At 37.7% G+C, this 14,345-nt stretch overlaps 1 protein-coding gene across 2 annotated transcripts in view; it reads left to right on the top strand.

Annotated features, from left to right (window-relative positions):
- The window catches only part of PIK3R1 (phosphoinositide-3-kinase regulatory subunit 1), a 58,094-nt gene that overhangs the window by 18,913 nt on the left and 24,836 nt on the right, over window positions 1-14,345 (top strand). The window contains exons 1-2 of one of the 2 annotated variants that reach the window (XM_015848594.2): window positions 9,263-9,422; window positions 13,599-13,691. In XM_015848594.2, the coding sequence (XP_015704080.1) occupies window positions 9,278-9,422; window positions 13,599-13,691 (238 nt within the window). In that variant the 5' untranslated portion in view covers window positions 9,263-9,277. Of the gene's footprint in view, window positions 1-9,262; window positions 9,423-13,598; window positions 13,692-14,345 lie in introns of those variants that run through there. The other variant, XM_015848593.2, reaches the window with a different exon arrangement.

Genomic DNA, 14,345 nt, shown 5'->3' with positions numbered 1-14,345 from the left:
CATGGCCCACATTAATAAAAAAAAAAGAAAGAAGAAAAAAAGAAAAGAAAGACATTCTTCTAAAATGCTGAATAAAAAAGGAAAGAAGTCTTTTTTTTTTTTTGGGGGGGGGGGGGGGGGTGTCAAATAAAGGTTCTTTCTTTTGGCAAGATGATGATGGAGGGATTCCTCTGGAACAGGAAAATAGAGCAGGCATGTAGGAGTTCTTTTATTTAATTTTATTTTAATTTTATTCTGTCTACCCTGGCAGCATAGCAGGAAAACAGCCAGTATGATACACCTGGCCCTTTGACAGAGTAGCAGCCACCCATTCCTTACTGAGTCATAGCTGGAAGACTGGTTTTTTTTTGTTTTTTTTTTTAATTTGATCACATCTTGTGCAACTTAGGCATGTATCTTCTTTATTGTGTCCCATAACTAATATACGGGAACAGCAGAGAGATTATGGCTTTAAGCTTTCTCTGTGACTATGTAGAAAAACTGATTTATTGGAAGTGTTGTCATATTTTCAGATGCAGATAGCTTGTCTTCTAACTAAGCTGACCTCTTGTCAGGAGCAGAATGGCAGACAAACCGTTTTGTTGGTGTTTTTTTGGAGGAGGATGCCTTTAGAAATGCATTACACTTGCAGTGCTTAAATGCACAGAATGTCAGTGGTATGTTCATTTATTCATCCAGTACTGCCCCATGTTTGGAGGGTCAGCTTGAGGCTTGATCCTTCAAATTTCTTCAATGAAGTTGGACTATACCCACATCAATTCCATGGTTTCCCTTATTACAGAAAAGGCTAGCACTGGATGGCTGCAGGGAAGGGAAGGGAAGCAGCTGCTCAGAGTGAAGCTAGCTCACCTCTATGTCTTTGCAGAAGATATAATAAAATGATCTTCTGCCTCCCTGGCACAGCTTTGATTTGATCACCTTAGATAAAAATCAGTGGGAACATGACTGGTCTCAATCAGATGCTTTTTTTTTTTTTCTATACACAGCTCTTCTCCAGCTTAGGTTTTCCAAGATCTTGTACAGAATATTTTTGCAGTTAATTCAGACTCTCCTATTCATCCTCACTCCTTCATACCATACTTATTTTCAAGAGGGATACATTACTTATTTATTTTTTAAACCTTAAGAAATGCCTTAATGCTGGAGGGTTGCGTAGAATTTGCAATTTGATTTATCTGATTGAAGTGCTTTATTAGTTCTACAGGTTTTCTTACAGAGAGGCTTTGCCTGTTTCTTCTAGTTTATTTGAAAATGAGAACTACCAGTGCAAAATAAAATCCTGCACCATACCTCCTTACCCTTGACTGAAGTTAGTCTTTGGCTTGCAGATGAAAATGTAAAACCATAGAAAGGTTTTCATGCTACCTTTTCATTTATACCATCTTTGCTGTTCTTTGCAGGTTTGTTGTTTCCTAAAAGCAATTTTTACACTGTATGAATTTCTGCAGCACAGTGTGCTAGACAGTACAAAAATAAAGTTCTTTGTCCCACTGCAGCCAGTTGAGTCTGACTGCTTTGTAAAGGTCCAGGAGATTAGTTCACCACTTTAACTGCTAGGATCTAAGTTACAGTTACTTTAGCAGTGCAGTGTGAATAAAGTTTGATTTATAGAAAAGAGCCCTGCAAGTTCATGCATAAAGTGCCCATTCTGCATATTCCATAACATCTTTTTTTGTGTTGCATCTTGATAGTGTGAATTAATGGAATAAGAAATCAACACCAGATTCACTATGTAGAGAAGTATAGACAGGTGTATGACATGGGTCAGAAAATCTGTTATGAACAGACTGAGAGTTCTCTTCTTTATATGAAATTAAAGATGATGGTGGGATTAACTCTCTGTAGCTCCAGTTCAGGAATTTCCAAGTAACGTTGTTGTTTCTGTATCTGTGTCAGATCAGTGAATGGTTTAATGGCAGTAAGGATTAACCCAGTTTTACTTTCTTAAAAGATTACATTTCATCTAGATCCCTAAATTTTTATTTTATTTTTTTTTTAAATGGAGGGAAAAATACTTGATTTGAAATACATTAGTTTCCAGAACTAAAAGAATTTCTTTTGATGCTGGATTACTGTGACCATTGTTTGCTTTTATTTTTTTTCTTTCCCCTGGGTGACTGCTATGCTCTCATTATTTTTAACTTTGTGTACTTATAAATGTTTCCCATAATTCCCAAAAGATGAAGGAACTGTTTTGGCTTTTATCTGTCAGCAGCTTCTGCCAGTACTTTTATGTAAATCTTCCAGATCTAAACAACTTGACTTCTCAAGCACAGTAATACATATTATCTTTTTCTTGCCCTAATGAAGAGCTTATTCTTTCCCTCTAGACAGCTTTCCAGCAGATAGTTTGAGAGCATTCTGTATCTCTACCACCTTAGTTTCTCCGTAGCAAAAATAAAGTAGCAAAATAATATACTGTTTCAAAGCAAAACAAGTTTAATGTATTCTGATTGCTGTATAAAAAGAAAAAGTTTTAAAAGGTGCTTCTCGGAGACATTATTACAAACCAGTGGCAGCCTTGCATAAGAAAAAAAAAAAGTTTTTTGGGGGGATTTTTTTGTTTGTTTGTTTGTTTTGTTTGTTTTTGTTTTGTTTTTTTTTTTAAAGTAGGAAAAAGTAAGGGACAAGGATCCAGTAAGGGTGGGAATTCTCTCACTTCGGAGAGAATTCCAGCTTCCCCACAGAATGTCCATCCAGCGGCTGTATTTCTGATACAAGGAGTAGGTGCTGCAGGAGTGCCGATACTAACCATCACTGTGATTATGTGGAAAGGGAACTGAGGTAGTAATCGTGGTAGGTTTGTACTCAGCTGCTCAGAAGAGATTAAGGAAATCACAGAATCACAGAGTTATCAAAGTTGGAAAAGACCTAGAAGATCATCTAGTCCAACCATTACCAATACTTCCCAGCTAAATCATATTCATCAACACCACATCCAAACGTTCCTTGAACACTCCCATGGTCAGTGACTCCTCCACCTCCCTGGGCAGTGCGTTCCAATGCCTGACCACCCTTTCCGAGAAGTCATACTTCCTAATGCTCAGCCTGAGTCTCCCCTGGTGCAGCTTAAAACCATTCCCTCTAGTTCTGTCACTGATTACACAAGAGAAGAGGCCAACCCCCAGCTCACTACAACCTCCCTTCAGGAAGGGAGAAAATGCTTTTTAGGTTAAGAGGATGAAATATCTAAAAACAAGGGAGCTTGGTGTTATCACTGAAGCTTTCCCTGTGGAGGCGTTTGATGCCATCTCACTGTTACATTCTACACCATCTTGCCCAGAAGGGGTCTAAGATGGTACTGGCTGGACAGAACATTTTCAAGTGCTTCTTGAGATGGACCTCAGCATTCCTTCCCTTTAAAGATAGGCAGCTGTTTCTTATGAGTGGAGATGGTTTCCAGGAACAGATGAGTACTTATTTCCTTTTCCACTTGCTACTAAGAGCTAGAAAACCGGGTGTGGAACTAAGTGCTCTTACATGATGTTGAACATGAAATAATAGAGGACTCAGGTTTGAAGAGGGAAGTAAACAGGAGGAGCTACCTAAGAGACTTAATATTATCAATTTGATGCTCAAGACAGAAAATACCTCAGTTATTCAACTGTGTTCTATCCCTTGAGAGCTCTGGACACTGCATGGTTAAGCAAGCAGAATACTTCCATGAGAAAAATGCTCAGTCTTGATGTGGAAAAAAGAAATTTCACATGCAACTTCACTTCATAGCTGTCATAAGTTTTGAATTATTGACATTGTGATATTGATGCTTCTTTCATGTAATTTTCTTTCTGCCTGTGTGGTATAAAAGACAGAAGACAGGAAGTTCTCTTGTGGAGTGACTGTAGTGAAATACTGTGTAAATCTATGAACTTACATATTGTCTGTTTAAAACACTTCTACTACAGTCTGACTTTTTACAAATAGGAAATGCAGAAGTTACTAGAATATTACAGCTTTGTGAAGGTTTGTAGAAGGTCAGTAGAGCAGCTGGTATGAATTCTCAGGGATTTCTTAGTTAATCATCAGACCAGAAAGGGAGGCAGATCTATCACAAGTTTGTTCTCATTTTGATAAGGGCTTCCAGGCACTACCAGTACAGTAGTATACCAGTTTTTCAATCTAGGTGCTTATTGACAGTAATAAACCAGAAAGTTGTATGAGAAACCTGTTAAGTAGGCTCCAGATGCAGAAGTCAGCAGAACATGCTATTTCCCCTCACACCTGTGCTATCCACAGTACACCTGAGTATTCAATGCTTTTTTTTTTTTTTCCTTCTTGATGTCTTGTACGGTTTCATATGAAACCATCGCCTTAAGCTGGAATGCCAGGTTGTGCATTGCCAGTTAGTATCTATGAGAAGAATTTGGCGGAACTACTCAAATTCTTCTGGAGCTCAGCTGTGTTCTAGCTATGGAGCTGCTATCCTGAAGGAGGAAGGAATGTACACAACCTTCCCTTGACAAGAAAGGCGGTGTTTGGCACTTTGCTGCGTCTGAATTCTTGGCTGTCCCTGTACCGTTCTCTCCTTGCTGTCCCATCCATGATCTTACCCTGCCTTTTGAGGGTGCAATAACTGGGTACTGTGTATTCTTTAACTGCAGACTGCTGGCCAGGACCCTGAAGATACCCACAGGATGCAAACTGCACATGTTGTCCTATTAAATTGTTTTCCGTCCGTCTTCAGGGTTGTGCTGTAAAGACTGTTCGCCTGTCCTGTTCAGAGACATTAACAGCTCCTAAACTCACTTATACATGTGATTCTTAGGATCTGTGAGAACTGTGCTACATGGTCACCTAGGGGTGGTCTGTGAGAAAGAAGGGTAAAATGGAAATATGCCTTATCCTGTGGGAAGTATCTCATGCCCTGTGCTCTGCTCTGCTCTGTTGCAGTGTAGCCAATGCCTCTCAGGCTGGCAGTAAAGAAGCCCCAATGCCTGCCCACAACTGCCATAGTGCTTGAGCAGGCCTTCCTGGGTGCTGTCTGCTTAGAAGCAGGAAAAGCAGCTTGTTTTACTGCATTTTTATTAAGTTCATGTATTACTGTTTCTGTTTATCTGATAACACTTAAAAAGGCAGTTTAATAAACAGCTGCTTCTCCCTTCTTGTCCTTCAGTTCCTACAGTGTTTGCTTTTGCAGAGCACTTCAAACATTATGTGTGGCATTACAGTGCAGTGTTCTGCATGCCAGGAGATACCGCATTTAGTATTTTTTTCATAAGCTGTGTGGTTTTTCCTCAACACAGGGCTGCCTGTTTCTCTAATTTTGCTAATACGAATTGGAAGTAGTTGCCGCCATTTCAAATATTGAATGCAGTTTGAAAAGAAGAACTGCAAAAGCTCACCAGTAGAGGGAAGCAAAATACTGTCTTATAGAACAGTGCTAACTACTGGCTTTTTAAAAATTATCTGTGCTTCAGTTGAAGCCAACAAAGAACATCTGTTGCCTTATTTATAGCTCCTGTTTCTAAGAAGTATATTCTGTGGCAGATGAGAAAAGTGCTTGACAGCTCATAATTCACAAAGTTACTGAGGTTTAATCTGATAGAATATTATGTACAGAATTCCTGCCCAGTACAAGCAGTATCACTTCCCTTTCAACAGATGATAGAAATAGGGATTTCTGAAGCATTAAGTTAATGGGTGTGAAACATGATTAGCAGTCAGTGTTAGATGTATAAACTGTTGTGAAGGAGTGAAGTATTCTGTACTGCTGTTGCTTGGTGGTTTTATATTTTCCACATATTTATGCAGCTGAACTAGTCAGATACAGCTTTTTTACTTTCCTTTCTTTCTTTCTGAGCTTTCATTTTACCTTATATGATTTTTTAATTATTATTATTAGGGCAGTGAATATTATTTTCTTGTATCAGATAAAGGTAAGGAGACCTCAGATTTCTCTTGGGTGATCAGTTAAAGTATGAATTTTTATGTCAGATCAAAACTTTGTGCTGTCTAGTTCTGCCATCTACTGTTTACAGAGAACTTTATTATACTCATCCGAAAGTGCCTTTGGCTATTTCCCCTTTGTTCCAATAGTTTCCCCTTGTTCTCCTTACTCCGGAGAGTGCAGTTGGTGTGACCTTATTAAAAGGGATGAGGTGAGGAATTCTTCCAGCTCCCCACACTTCTTGCATAATTACCATGCACATGGTATTTTTATCAGTCAGGTCATTGCTTGTACGTACGTGCTGATAAACCTAGAAAGTATCTAGGTATGCGACTTGTCTCAGTTAATGCACTGATTTATGCCAATGACTATGTATTTTTCCACATACTGTGTGGAGCCAGGATAAAGTGAAGTAACATTCAGTTTTTATTGCAGCGTTTGTAGCTACAGCAGCTTGAATTCTAAGCGGCCCTATCTCAGTATATTTACCTTTTTCTTCCTGGAGAAAGGACTGCTTCATTCTGTTAAGTGCTAAGTATTTTGTAACAAATTAGACACATTTTTCTACAAGAATTGGTTTGAAACATCCTTTTCAAGGCTTATAAATGGCGTTGTCAGTACCTGCCTGACACAGATGATTCTGCAGATGCTTTTGTGTTTTGAACAGGATTGACTGAAGTCCAGAGTCATGTTAAGAAGAATTTCTGCTGTTACCTTTTGGAATTAAACCCTTCAAAAAAAGTTTTGTCCCCATGCATTACTCATGTAGGACCACAGAGGAAATAGGAATGTTTCTAAAGCGATTTAAGGTCCAGAAGCATATTAACGAATATTGTTTCTCCATAAGAGCTTATTGTTATCATTGAGATGCCCAAAAAACATACTCTGCTTTTTCAGGTGTTTCATCTCCTTTGCAGATGAAAGAAAAAGAGGACTGACCACAGATAGGGTAAACTGTTTTTCCAGTACCAATCTGTATTTTCTACTGTGGCTAATATCTTCAGTATGCCATTAGTAGAGAACATCTGAATTAAGTTGTCACTTATCTTCTGGCGCATGATGAATGCTTGCTGACCAGTGGAAGAAGAAAACTGGGCAGGCAACATATTATAGAAGAATCTTCTGATAAGGTTTTAGAATCAGCATTTTTATCACTTTTCCTAGTCGTACTCCAGTCATGTAAGGTCAACAGCAGACACTTTCTCCCCTTGTTTTCATAGCTTATGATCATTTTTACAGTAATAAATCTCGACTGGCAGACATTTTTCTGTCTGTGTAAAAAATGGGCTTCTTGTGAGCCTGTGGGCTGATAGTGCTTCTGGGTCAGAGCTTTTCTTTTTCTAGTGACTGGATAGTGTTCATCTCTCCGCGTTTCTCCTGGATCTAGTCTCCTCTAGCAGTGTTGGCTTCTGTGGTATTCTGAGTCCACAGAGCCTGCCTGATTGATGGCATCTGATAAAAATAAAAGACATGTAATAGTAGGCAGGCTTAGTAAGCTACTCATAATGACATGTCAAATTCACTGAAGCCTAAGACTTTATTTCATAATTTCCTATGAATATTTTAATAATAAAAAGTTTATATTTTTTAACAATAGATCTGATCATATAAGTAGCGGAAGAGATGGCTGAGCACTCCTGCCATTTTCAGTCGTGTTCAGCACTTAAAGGATTTTAATTGTGTCAAACTTGAATTATCCCAGGTCACATGGAGCATTTAATTTGTAATGCCAGACTTCTTCTTTTTTCTGTGTTGGTTGAACCCAAAGCTCAGATCCCCATGAAAACTTTCTCTGTAGCATCTAGTCTGGTAGTTCTTTTCTCATACATGTTCTACCAAAAAATTCCTATCAAATAATTTCTGTTTTCTAAGATTGAAACCAAACATACAGGGGGGACTGTGGGATGCTGCCACGCTAAACGTTAAGTGTTTTATATCCCTGAGGTTTGTTTCACTCCCTGTTGGGGGGGTGCGGGGGCTCACATATCAGTGCTTCCTGTGCTGGTGAAGGCAGGTGCTGAGGAGGGCATAGAATGTACCATGGGCCTGTGCTGGGACATCTGTGAGGGTCATCGAGCTGCCTGATCATCCTTTCAGAGGCAGCTCCTGGTGCTTCCCAAAACTACAAGATCCTCTTGATTGCTTCTCAAAATAATGGGTTTTCAGCCAAGAAAGTAAGCTCATACTTACCCCAGAGTCTTCAATAGTAGTGAGTATGGGTGCTGACTCTGTCCTCATCTTGCTGTATGTTATACCATAGACAGTGCCACAAGAAAAAGTATTTCATGTTTTAGATAAGCCATTTTTTCCTCATTGTTTGCTAACTGGCCTCATTGAAGGACACGGTCACAACTTGCCTGATGATGGCCATTACTTCTGCATTTCTTATTCTGTGTTAGTTATGCAGTTCTTCTTATTCCAGTTGATTGGAGTGCTGGTCAAAGCATCCATGTCTGGACATATCCATGTTTGCGAATCATAGATAAGTGAAAAACTTAGGAATGCATACTTTAGTTTGTTAGCACATACAGTTGCGCACATAAAGAGTATTTCTGTGCGCATACAAGCTGGTTATGATCATCTGAAGACCTGTGCTCTGAAATACTAGACTAATATGTACAGCTATGTTGTCATTGAATGCAGTGTGTACAAACATCTTTAAATGCCATTTCTGAAAAAATAACATACATGGAGTAATCTTGAGTCAGCACTAAATTCAAATGTGTTAGTATATATTTTCTGTAAAATATCCAGAAATTGAACTCCAGCTCATCTTCATGATATTTATATTGTTACATTTTAAGCTATCATTTTTACAGTGTTTGTGTTCTTGTGCTTAAACCATTTATATATTTTTAAATGTATTTGTTTTCATTCAGCAGTAATGAAAGATTTGGCTCAAAACTTCTGAAGCCAAATTCCAGCTTTAAATTTCCACTTGCCGTTGCCAGGTAGCAATGCTAAAATATCTCTTTTTACTGAGAACCCTTCCAAAAGGTGCAGCTGTGGGCTGGTTTCATCTTGCACTTTGTAGCTGCGTTGGCAACCCTTGAACGTTAGGTATGCTCTCATCTCCCACACATTGCGATAGCCTTAATGCTGTTCAAGCCTGTCTGTATCAGGGAGAGTGTAGAGTTCAGATTGGAGAGAGCCCTGGCTTGTGGTTTCTCTCATTGGTTCTCACTGTGGCAAGGTAAAAATAGAGCTAGTGGAAAATCCAGCTTTTATCATATGTCATCAGAAGCTTCCTTACTCTCTGGAGACATACTACTGGACTTGTGACTAGGAGGAAGACATGAAAAGTGTATGATAGCTTTTCAGAACCTTCATAATTTAAAGGAAAAAATAAATAAAGTAGATAATTGTAGGTTTTGAGGAGGAAAAAAAAAAATGATTACTTTAACTGAAAAGCTGATACTGGATTGTAATAAAGGGATCTCCAAAGTTGCTCAGATTCTTAAGAGTGGATTTGGTTCTCCAAACCTCTGCACTGTGCTACAGCATGCTTCAAAGCAGAAGATACTTTTGAAATCAGGTACTGAATGCAGGTAGCATGTTGGATTTTATTTTCTTCATTTTTACTATTAGTGACATATGAAAAATTTCTTTTTCAGATGTTAATCTCTGAATATGTATACTGTATTTTCTTCACCTAGCCTACTTTAAGAGGATCTTGTATTCTGGCTACAAGATTCAAATTGTTTTTCCAAAACTACATAGTTTTCTTCACTTTAATATCTGCCATTTCCTGTTGCCGTTTTGAAAATGAAAGGCATTTCCCAAATTTGGCTATATTTTATGTAGATGTTATAAATTGGCTTCAGTTCTACCAATTGAAGGTCTTCTTTTTCCTAACAGATGTGTGTTTTGTGAGATCTCCCAACATGAACATAGCTTTTAATTTTCTGCAAAAGTTGTGGAGTTTAAAGTACAAGTCAGTGTGATGCAGTAATTTAATTATATGGGCAATGACACTAACGAGGAGGAAATCCTGGAATAGGCAGGAGGTTAAGTGGTATTCATTCATTAATAGCCTACATGCTTCCAAAGTGAAAGTTTATTTGTTGCTGTTGAGCAGTGTAACTGTATTTTTAGATGCATTGTTATGGCATTTACTATGCTGAAGGTGACTAGATTGAGGTTTGTTTGTGTGTATGTGTTTGTGTCCTTTTGTTACTGAACTTTTACTCATCAGTCTAGTAATTAATAGGGAGGTGAGTATCCTGAATTTTTAGTGAATTATATAAATATTTTATGCTTCATTTATTAATGGAATAGATTTTCTTTATTTTAAAGGCTTTCTTAATGTCTAAAATTTCAACAACATCCCTAATGGACAAGAATTTCCAGTTGCGGAGAAATTGAATGGGATATAGGAAAGAAATCAGAAATCTTGATTTCTATTTTTAATATTTTACTGATATTTGAATATTTTGATAAGTAACATATTTTAGGGTAGCAGAGGAGTGTAGGAAATGCTTAATTTTATCCAGTGTGTTTGCTTCATATACATGTCCTTGTAGACATAGCAGAGATTTTACATAAATTGAAAGGTAAATGTTTCAAGAAGCCTTTCATTGTCATCTAAGAATATTATTTAAGAATAATGTGCTACAGAGGGATTCAGTGGCAGATGATGTAGATGAAAACACAGGGATGCAGAAGCATGCAAGGATCTGTGTTCACCTCATTCTTCATATCCCATGGGGACAGACAGTGTTGTGTGGCATCTTCACTCTGCAGTGAATTCCTCCCATGAAGTCTCCACCTGCTATTAGATCCCAGTTTTTGTTTCCTTCGGTGATTAAGCTTCATTTATGAGTCACAGCCCACCCCTCAAGTAAGAAAACAGTGTAACTAGTGCCAAATGGAGTTATCTTTCTAAATACATCTTGTTTCTAGCTTCTTGCAGAGTATCCCTTGCCATTGTTTCAAGGAATGTTTTGCTACATGTGAGAAAGCATAGTTCTCTCTGCTGCCTAAAAGGAAGGGTAGCAGCTGAGTACGCAGGACAGACTGTCCTTGAAATACTGTGCTGTCACCTGAAAGGTTTCAAGTGTCTGTCAGACTGACTTCCAGATGGTGCAAGTTGCTCTTTCTCCTTATTTTTCTCTCCTTTCTTTATGTGGTCTCAGTTTAGACTGAAACACTGCCTCCAGCTGGGACTATGATATGTGCATCTTTGCTCAGAGATGATGCAATTTCTTTGCTGTTACTTAAGAAGGAGTAGAGTACATACTGTAACTGGCTACCTGGGAGGGCAGAGAATTATTAAATGAAAGTATGAACACTATTCTTAAATCCTGTTCTTGGTTTGCTGCCATGTAAGGGATGTATTTTATGCCCTTAGCTTTCCGTGAGACTATGAATGTGTCATAGTTAAAGTATTTTCTTAGAATACCCCGTGACATGATTCTGATCTGATCTTCCAATATTCTTTCAGTAGATTTGCCTATACCATAAGGTAGGTTCATAGTTAAGGGTTGAGAAGAATTTTTTGATATGATCAAATGGTCTTTCTCTATTTCAGTATTCCTCAGCTGAGGCTGCTTGGACTGCAGTCTTGCTTTTGAGCCCAGCTTGTGTTTGATGAAGCAGATATGAAGCTAAGCCTAAAGGAAGTGTTCCAGAAGGCATCTAAAAGTGGTTTGAAGATGTGAAGAGATGTACACATCATCTCTTTCCCTGAGTAGTTTTATAAGAATTACATTTGGAGATCTTCTGGTCAGCTACACTTGTATAACGTGCTTTACTTATGTGTAGGTTTTAGTTGTAAGGTTATACTAAATCAGCTATCTGACAGAGCTTGAGAGTTTGTCAGCACACTCGCATGTTTAAAATAATTGTTGCATCATAAGGAAGGAAGTAGTGTGGTTTTTAACAGAACATATCCTCTACAAGGTATGCAGACAATCCTTAGATGCAATGCTGCCTTTTACTGTTTTATGATAGGAATCTAATAGCAGTTTTTCCTTTATTTTGCTCAAGATTCTCAGTGTAACTAGTGTGTAGTCATCAGGGTCATTTTGCTTGTCTTTTCAGGCTACAAGCAGAGCAGTAGGACTCCTTTGGTCCCCAGGGTCTGCTCTGATTTTCTCTGAGTGATTGAAAAGTAACATCAGTGGACCAGGGATCTCCTTAGGCAACCCTTTTGAGACTCCTGAATGCTCATTTTCTGGGCCTTTTAAGTTAAAAATTTTATGATTAACAGATGTTTTTCCCATGTCCTTCTCAGTTATGAATGGACTGGAAAGTAATTCATGATCCTTATTCAGGCATTCTGCTGCATCTTGCAAAGGACACATTTTTTGTACCAGTATGCTGCCTTCTTCTACTGTGAATTTGTAAATAATTTATTATCTTTCATTCGTCTCTTCAGTTTTCATCACTTCCAAAGTTCTTCAGTAATTTCAGTCTTTTCCACTTGCAATTCTTTCAAATTTTTAAAAAGAAATGTCATTACTGTTCCAAAACAGGGTAAATTCTCAGAGAAAATTGCCTGCTATTTCAGTTGTGCTAGGTTATTTTTTATTTATCTAAAAGATATTAACTTAAAGCCTTACATTCATAGTTTTATGTCATTTTTTTTTCTGTCCTACTTAGTTACCATAGTAGTAGTATCCAGTAATTTGCACACATGGAAATGGATGCGTGCATGTATGCATTTAAAAAGTGCTCTGTTTGTTTTAGATGAATTTAATTGAGCAGAGATGACCATTGTTTAGGCAACTGACAAATTTTACTTCAATGGTTAAGCTCCGTTTATCAGTCAAAACCCATCAAGGTGTGCCGGATGCTTCTGGCAGGTGTTTAACAGTATCTTTATGTGAATGTTCTTGTGTTCTAGGAATTCAACAAAATCTCTTTAAAACGTTTAAATAGTTTTGTTGGGGTTTTTTGTTGTTGTTTTGTTTGTTTTGTTTGTTTTTTGTTTTTTTTTTTTTAAAAACCATTGCATTGAGAGATTGATCATCTCTCACATCACAGTGTTAGAACATTGTTCATATGGTATCTTCTCTCAGCAAGGAAACTACTGCATGAAAGCTGTATGGAGATGTTATGCAGGTTTATTTGGATATGCATAATGTTCCTTTGTGATTAGCTCACCATTCCTTCTTAACCAATAACTGAAGAAAGGAAAAATCTTGCTTCAAAAAAGCCTACACTGTTAATACTGCTAGGCTTGAAGAACAAAAATACCTATCTACCTATATATAATTGATCTTCTTTGTGAGTATGAACATGTTTCTACTCCTGTTCCCAACTTTTTTACCTCGTGGATTCTCAGGTCCAATATGGCGATGTGTTTAGCTCTCTCAGCTGGTATACACTGGTTGTAAATACCATAGGAATAATTTTTATTTTTTTTCCATTCCTTTCTTGCATTGTATTTCTGTCCTCCCATAGGTGGCAGACTTTTATTGTATTTTTTCTTCCTGTGTAAAATAGGTGATTTTAGGGCTGATTGAATTCTCTGAGAGAAAATGCTGTAAAAATGCAATCCTTATAATTTTTTCCAGCTTTCTGGTAAGTTTTGGGGTGTTTGTACTTAGTTCTGACAAGTGGTGTGTTTGCACAGTCTTTCCCAGCTGATAAGATAAACTGTTTACTATTTAAAAATGAACTGGTTTCATTTTGTGTCATAATATTCATAAATGATGGTTGAATTCAAGTGTAGCTGGGCTTATTTTTATTTTTTTTTCTTTTACAGCTTTTTCGCTTCCAGATCTTACAGAGCAGTTTTCACCTCCTGATGTTGCTCCACCAATCCTCATAAAGATAATAGAGACAATTGAAAAGAAAGGTAAGCTGAAGAGTTATTTGCCATGAGCTTTTTATTAGTTGTGTGAGCCAAGACTGCAGAATTAGATCCAGAATTGACATCTCCATGTCCTAGAGCTGCTAGTGCATCACATTACTCAACTGATATGAAAATAATCTTGTTTAAGGTTTGTTGTGTTGGTTTATGCTGAGGTTATTCAGACCTGAGCAAAGATAAAGGAAGAAGGGATTAGATTCACCTTGTTGGTTTTTTTTTTCCTGACACTCTAAACTCTTAAGTTGGTTGTGGAAGAGATATCATTACAGTTAGTTGTGCAAGGCCAAATAAGTAGTATATTTCTCCAAATCAGAAAAGAAAAAATGAACTGAATATTAAAAGGTTAGAAGAACTTGTTATGCTTCAGGAGGCAGATTTTTATTACTCTGGTGTGCTAAGACAGTCAGTGATAATTTTTATGATTAGCCTCTTAGAGGCCTTCACTTTTTTTCTCTGTCTTCTACTTCTTTCACCCTTTTTCTATTTTCTTGGCTTCTCTGTGGTTCCTCCTTTATAGTGCTGGTGAGATTAGGTTGCTTGCTCCTTCAGTGGCCTTGAAAACAAGGAGAATGTGGTATTCTTACAGATGTAGACTGCTGTCCTTGGGTAATGAGTTCTCACATAGTGCTGTGTTACTGG

Source organism: Coturnix japonica, chromosome Z, assembly GCF_001577835.2.
Source record: "Coturnix japonica isolate 7356 chromosome Z, Coturnix japonica 2.1, whole genome shotgun sequence".
Taxonomy (NCBI): domain Eukaryota; kingdom Metazoa; phylum Chordata; class Aves; order Galliformes; family Phasianidae; genus Coturnix; species Coturnix japonica.
The sequence above is the reverse complement of the archived record's forward strand: the minus strand, read 5'-3'. Positions and strand labels throughout refer to the sequence as shown.